General features: G+C 36.2%; 1 protein-coding gene across 1 annotated transcript; it reads right to left on the bottom strand.

Annotated features, from left to right (window-relative positions):
* Positions 1-3367: 3367 nt before the first annotated feature.
* Positions 3368-6633, bottom strand: LOC134006330 (macrophage mannose receptor 1-like). Its single transcript, XM_062445416.1, has 4 exons — positions 6234-6633; positions 4855-5193; positions 3752-3843; positions 3368-3475 (listed from the first exon to the last, which is right to left on the bottom strand). The coding sequence occupies exons 1-4, from the start codon at positions 6631-6633 to the stop codon at positions 3368-3370; spliced, it is 939 nt and encodes a 312-aa protein (XP_062301400.1).
* Between the last annotated feature and the right edge of the window lie 212 nt (positions 6634-6845).

The following is a 6845-nucleotide window of genomic DNA, read 5'->3' as shown; positions in this document are numbered from 1 at the left end:
CCCACCACGAAATTTTGTGTTACCAGGTCATACCCCTGTTAAGTATATCTGTAAGATCAGGTTGGCGCAGCATAGAGCCAGGGGCTCTTTTTTTTGGTTGGTTCACATGCATAATTTAATTTAGTAACATTTAAGATCTAACATTAGTAATAGTTGCAGTGACTTATTTTGGTCCTTATTAACAATTTTCCAAAAAGAACACACATACAAATAAATAACAGTAAGCAGAGGTGGAAGTAACGAATTACAAGTATTCACGTTACTTTTTTGTTTGAGAATTTTTCAAAGTCAGTACTTTTACCTTAATAAGTATGGTTTAAATGAGGTACAATATGCAGTTATATTTGTACATTTATCCATTACTGAGTCAAATTTGTGCTTTAAACTCCCGAGACACAAGATTGATATTTGGCATTAGGAGGACCTGATAAGTACAAAACCTAAACATCGTCTTTGAACAGGAAGTAGTTTTTGAAAAAACTAATGTCCTCATATGGACAATGGGTTTATTTTACTGTATAATACAATTAATTCACCAGTGTAAGAAGCTATTTCCTTTTCCCTATGCATGAACAATAATAAAATCCTAACGTCCTCAAACTAATACTTTCGGTCCTGTATTGCCAAAATTAATCAAATTTGTATAGCATATCAAACTACTAACGTTATTGAAATAAAACTTTATTTTTAGACACATCCACAGGTTCACATCAACTAAAACAAATGGCAATAAATGACTTTTTAATTTTTGCTTTGCTGTGATTGCACCAAAGATGGACTGTATAGAGTGGACTATATGCTTTAACAAAAGCGCTGTCTTTACATCATCCGTACACATGTGAAACTTACGTGCAAGCGTATGTGCTAATGTGCATACATCATGCAACATTGACGCTGCACAACATCATCACAAAAAATTTCATAGTGTCCACCGCCATGTACACAAACACACAAACCATAAACGAGGTTTACCTCCATTTTCTCTGTTATGTTTTCGCGAGTCGCCTCTGTCACGTCACCGTCAGAGTCCGGTGGGTCCTATCTGGGTCCTACTCTGCTGGAAACACAACAGCTGAGGTTATAAATCAAGTGAGAAGTTGGTGAATTCTCCATTGACTTGTATAGAGACGGAAGTCCTTTTGACACCAAAACGGTCGCCCCCTAGTGGCCTTTTGATAGAATGCAGTTTTAAATTACTTCCGTGTTGGCCTCATTTCAGAGGACCGGAACTCCCCGCCTGGTGTGAACAGTAAAACCGGTTCCAAATTAAGCACTGGCCCCGAACCAGCACTGGAACTGCTTTGGTGTGAAAGTGTTTTTTTTCTCTCCCGCAAACAGATGTGTAACTGCAAACCTTGTGTAAATCTATGCATAAAAATTATCAATGTTTTCATTCATTCACAAAATGTCACACACAGCTACAGATCTCCTGAAGGATTCAAACGCTAAATCTATTTGTTTCTCACATGCAGATATGGTGATACACAGCTACAATACATATGACCCTAATTTAAACCCATGAACAGACTTAAGTGATAAAAACCTTAGTGATTTTAATTTAACACTTTTTAAACAGATTTTCTTGTACAAAAGACAGCTTTACGATCCATGGCTGCAAAGATAGAATAAAAAAACAAGATACAACCTCACATTCTGTCTTTACAAAAATTAGATCGAGTGGAAATATACATGTTTTAAAATTGTTATTAGTGTTACCTCATCAGATCCTCTGTGACCGCTGTCTGTTACCTTGCTCTATGTGGATATCAGGCTTACATTTGTATAATATGCAAACACACTGTGGTGAGTGAAGGTGTGGTCTGTAGGTATTTGGCTACAACTGTACCGTAAAGCATGTACACAATTTCTATCAGGATGGAAAAAAACAGGCACCATCATCAGCAACAGGTTAAACCCTCATATCTCTGAAACACAGGTTTAGATTCAAATAAAGGATCCTGTTTGTATTTGTCTACCATCATAAATCACAGCATAAGCTCACGTATATAAGCAAAAATGCAAATATAGCAACAAGTTTGACAACGAAATTGACTATCTGAAATATTTGATTTAATTCATTACAGCTTAAAGGCACTTATAGGTATATAAACAGTACATATTACACTTAAGCTATACTTTAGCTATATATTTATCACTCAGTTATTCAACAGCACAACTCACTCCTCAGTTAACTTGAACTCTTAACAGTTGGACGTGGGCAGCTCTGCTTAACAATTAGTATCCTGCAATTAGAAAAAAAAATGTTTTAGAAAAGTATTTGATAGAGAATAAAAAGATTTTGTTTTCAAAGCAGGTGAAGGGCATTTTAATGATGCTAAAAAGAGAAGAAAAAGAATCTAACTGTCTGCTGTTCAAATACACAATCAGTTTCTAAGGAAAAATTAGTGTGATTAAATTAATGAATATTTGCCCCAGTCATGATCTGTATTTCAAATTCAACCTAATTGCTGGAATAAAGATTGGTAACGTACGTTTCTGCAACACCAAATATACGTTTCAGTCTCTACGAATTAATTTTGATCACCTTTTAAGCTTTTTGTCTGTCATTTAATGCTACATTAATTGGCTGTTATCAGCTGAATATGGTGAGACAACGCTATGGTTTAGGTCTGGTTAAGTTTAGGTACAAATACCACTTGGTTAGGCTTAGGGAAAGATTAAGATTAGGAAAAGATTAAGGTTTGGGTTAAAATACCCAGTTTTATTAACCTGAAAAGTAGCTGCAAATGTCTGGGCAGAGGGAAACAAGTTAGTGGTCTCTGCTGCTTTGATGCTTTTGCAACCTCGTGCCATTCAACTTACTTTCTAGCCAACCACCCAACCCGCCTCCTCCTTACATGGAAGTGAGCTCAAATAGATGTCATCACTTTCCCTATGATACATAATTTGGAAATATTGATACGCTTAATTAAACATATTGAGATTAAACGTATCTGGGCTTTGCAGAAATGTACAATGCCAACCTTATATATTGGCTGACTGGGCTGTTCAAACTTGAGAATTTTTTCCAACTAAGTCATGTTTTTTGGGACCCAACATTTGGCTTATGAATGATGAAGTAGAACCAAGATTATCCTCTAATCAAGGGACTAAATGTGTTTGTTATGCACATTTATTGATTCAGTTGATGCAATTTTTAACCAATTCTTGTGCATTTCAAGAGTGTTTTCAGCTGTGTACTTTGAGGATTTGTCTCGACCCAAAACTTAACGTACTGTTGCTGGTTTGGTTTTCTTTCTCTCATCTCTTCTTGTTTATTCAAGTGGGATCATCTCAGCTGATGACTGCTGATAGTGATAGGAGGCTGATAGGTGGAGGGTTTATGAACGCTACACTCACCATCATTTTAGGCAACCTCCAACTGCTCATCACGTTGGAGGATGAGTCCATTTTTGCCATTTCGCCAGGTCAGTTTGAAATCAGTCAGACTTTCATGCCTCAGGCTCTTCTCCAACTGAGGGAAAACAACAGTACAAAGTACAACTTTATCTGTAACTGTAATACAGTGTATAGTAAAATATATAAGGCCATGAGGTAAATAAGGTTTATAAAGCCATATCGAACAACATTTTTACTTCACTTTATCTTTAACATAAAGCAGGAATTTTATGGGTATTTCATTATCATGTTGACAGTGGGTACCATTACCAATGATAACACATACAGTCTCATTTCTCTCTCTTTCAATACAGATATTCATATTAAGCATTTGTCGATTCAATTGTTTTACCTCTTTCAGGAGTGCGCTGGTGACTGTGGAGTCATTGGGATCCACATCAGAGCGAACCTTCAGCCTTATTACCATCTTCTTTACTTTGAGATCTGCAGTAACCCAACAAATATTCATACAGTCAGTGATCACTGATGGAAAAGCTCTTGTTGGATGACTCAGCAGAAAACAGTGAAAGGTTGTAGTTACTTTTGGCAGTTTTGAGCAAGGATTGAGACTGGTGACATAAACCCCTTTCACTTTTCAAAACTCATTACAATGGATGGATTTACACACTAAAATCTTTCAATAGTAATCTCTTGCAAATTCCATAAAATAAAAATCTAAATATTCTTCATCTCTTCATTTTTGTTCTCTTCACGTCAAATTGTTGAATCAGAGTCTGTTTTTAGGTAATGCATCTGTGTCGACTAAGCACTGAATGTGAAAATGAGTATTAAATTGGTTGCCCTGCAGCAACCTCTTCATAATGTCTGATGTAATAAATGAGTTTTGTCGTTTGCAAAAAAGTCTAATAATGAAGTGAAATCAATTAAAATGGGTGTTGTTCAGAGTTATTACTATGTGGTTACGGCCATTAAACTTCATAAGCAGAAGTAATTGGATTTTTGGGGCCCTGTGCTTCGTCTTTCAGGTTCAACCTCTCCTCACCGTACTGTAATATTTATGGAAATAGTTGGAGTCAGAGCTGAAGATGTGCAGCCGCTTTTCAGGGCTGAGAAAAGGACTTTCACCTCATCTACATGTTTTCTGAGTAAAATAATCATGTAAAGGTGCTCTGTGGAGTTTCTTTACATTCATTGTTACTCACTATCCTAGAGGTGTAACAATTGTGTTTGCTTCGACATAAAACATTTACAAAGCTAACCTTTTAAAATATCATAATTCATGAATTTGGTCAATCAGTGGGATAGTGTGAAACCACGGCAGGAGGAGAATCGTACTATCCAACAAAACAGGGCCCTTTTTTAGCAAAGATACAAATAATACATTATCTATCAGAAAAAACCTAACATGATTTTAAGTAGAATTTGAAAAATAGTACTGAAACACTTTACACAGCATTTGACATGTGACCAAACAACATCATTTCAGTAACTTACCACCCTGACAGACGAATGGGGTTGTCTGGGTACATTCATTTTCAATCCAGCGCCCCTGCTGTGACACTACAACAGAAGCACAGTTTCCCCGATAAGGCGAGTCTGGCAGCCAGTACCTGAAGGAGGTTTCTCTTCCATCGGACCACATCCATTTATCTTTGAACAGGCCGATCCATATACTATCGGGCAAGCGCTTCTGGACCAAATCAGAAACCGCTGAATTATCCGCGTTGTTCATTACAGTGGCCATGTCAGTGTGCTTATTTCTGCATATATCCTGACTCTTCGCCCAGGTATATTTGTTCAGGTAATACACATACCTTTCCTTGCCATCCTGACCTAAAGAGACGTAGAGAAGGGCAGAAAAAAAAGTGAATGTCAGGTCTTTCTTTTGCAAAGCAAGCAGGAGGTAGCTCTTTTAAATATTCAAGCATCAATAGAGAAGACAATAATCTTTATACCAGTACCAGGGGACAAAAAGAGCCTAAGCCGCTCCAATTATTATCATTATTGATATACGATGTCATCAGGGTTGGGAAGGTTACTTTGGAAATGTAATGGGTTACAGTTGACTAGTTACTTTATTTAAAATGTAATATGCAACTATTTCAATTACTTAATCAAAGCAATGTAACTTATTCCATTTGATTACTTTTCTAATTTTCTAACAAATGTTTTCAGCTGTTAGGGTAAGTGTTCCCATTAAGCTCCAAAATCCAAGTTCAGTGTTTTTCATGGATACTGACATGATTTATAAGGTAGATCATTTCTTATGAAGCAAGATTTATATCTCATTTGAAAATGTTTTCATTAGTTCATGTAGATTTTGGAATATAAAATGAAGATGAAAATATAAAATGAAATGCTCCAAATAAGCCCACGTCATGATTTATTTACAAAATATAAAAGAATATTGATTTCAAAGAATTAAAAACAGCAATATATGTATTTAGTAACATGTTAAATATAAAACAATAAAACAGTGAAATCTGAAAGGTCTGACTTCAGATGTAACCTCCTTTGTAATCATTAAAATTTCCATAAGTAACTGTAATTTAATTACACATTTTTTCTCAGTAACTGTAACAGTTACATTTATTTTGTAATTCAATGACTTTACATGAAACTAGTTACTCCTCAACACTGGTTGTAATATAGTATTAATAAGTGTAATTTAATTATAGCTCCAGATAGTAACTGATGTCAGATTGGTTTGGTCATAATTATGGAAGCCAGAGAAGAATATTGACTACTGCCATGTTTTGTTTACACTGGGATTTTAGTTTATGATGTTTTTTGCAGTTTGTTTGATCCTCATCTGCTTCAAACATATTTTCTTCATATCTTGTGTGCTGTAAAAAAAAAAAAAAAAAATTCACACTCACGTTTATAGCACATAAAACGTTTGCTGTCTTCACACTGTATGTCAACCCACTCGCTTTCCTCATTCATCTCAGTGCACCCTTCATTGCCTCCCACGTTATTTGGTTCACCCTCTGCCCACTTGGTGAATTGAGCTTTGCCGCTGCCGTCGGACCACATCCACCTGTCAGTCGACCCCTTCTGGAGCCCGATCCAGCTGTATGTCACATGACTGCCCAGCGTCTTGACCAGGTAGTTCTCGTCGTCCATGTTGTTGACGGTGGCCAGGTCCGTGTACTTTACTCTGCAGTAGTTCTGGGCCTCGTACCAGGTCAGCTGGTGGGTTATGAGGTGGTACTGCTGCAGTGCTGGATAAGAGAAATATTGATCCAGCTTGTTGAGCTGCAACTGTCCCATTAACAATACTAACATCTAATTTATTTATTCACTTCGGTAAATAATTAATTCCTTATTCAAGGTTACGTCAACTCTTGTAACATTTTTTACTACATATCAACAACAATGAAGTGACACAATTTCAAAGTAATGTTTAGCTGTTGTTCTATTGTATAAAAGGTATAAGGATAGTTATCCAATTTTCCAAATCCAATAAAACAATAGTCAAAATA

The sequence above is a fragment of the Scomber scombrus genome, chromosome 23, assembly GCF_963691925.1.
Source record: "Scomber scombrus chromosome 23, fScoSco1.1, whole genome shotgun sequence".
NCBI classification, from domain to species: domain Eukaryota; kingdom Metazoa; phylum Chordata; class Actinopteri; order Scombriformes; family Scombridae; genus Scomber; species Scomber scombrus.
Note: the sequence above shows the minus strand (reverse complement) of the source record. Positions and strands in the feature narration are given on the sequence as shown.

Bases quoted from the DNA above. Each gene is read 5' to 3' on its own strand.
- LOC134006330 (XM_062445416.1), bottom strand. From the start codon at position 6,633: ATGGGACAGTTGCAGCTCAACAAGCTGGATCAATATTTCTCTTATCCA. The intron at 5,194-6,233 runs GTGAATTTTTTT...ACGTCTCTTTAG, and splicing joins TATGTGCTATAAACGTGAGT to GTCAGGATGGCAAGGAAAGG. The intron at 3,844-4,854 runs GTAAGTTACTGA...GGGTTACTGCAG, and splicing joins CCCATTCGTCTGTCAGGGTG to ATCTCAAAGTAAAGAAGATG.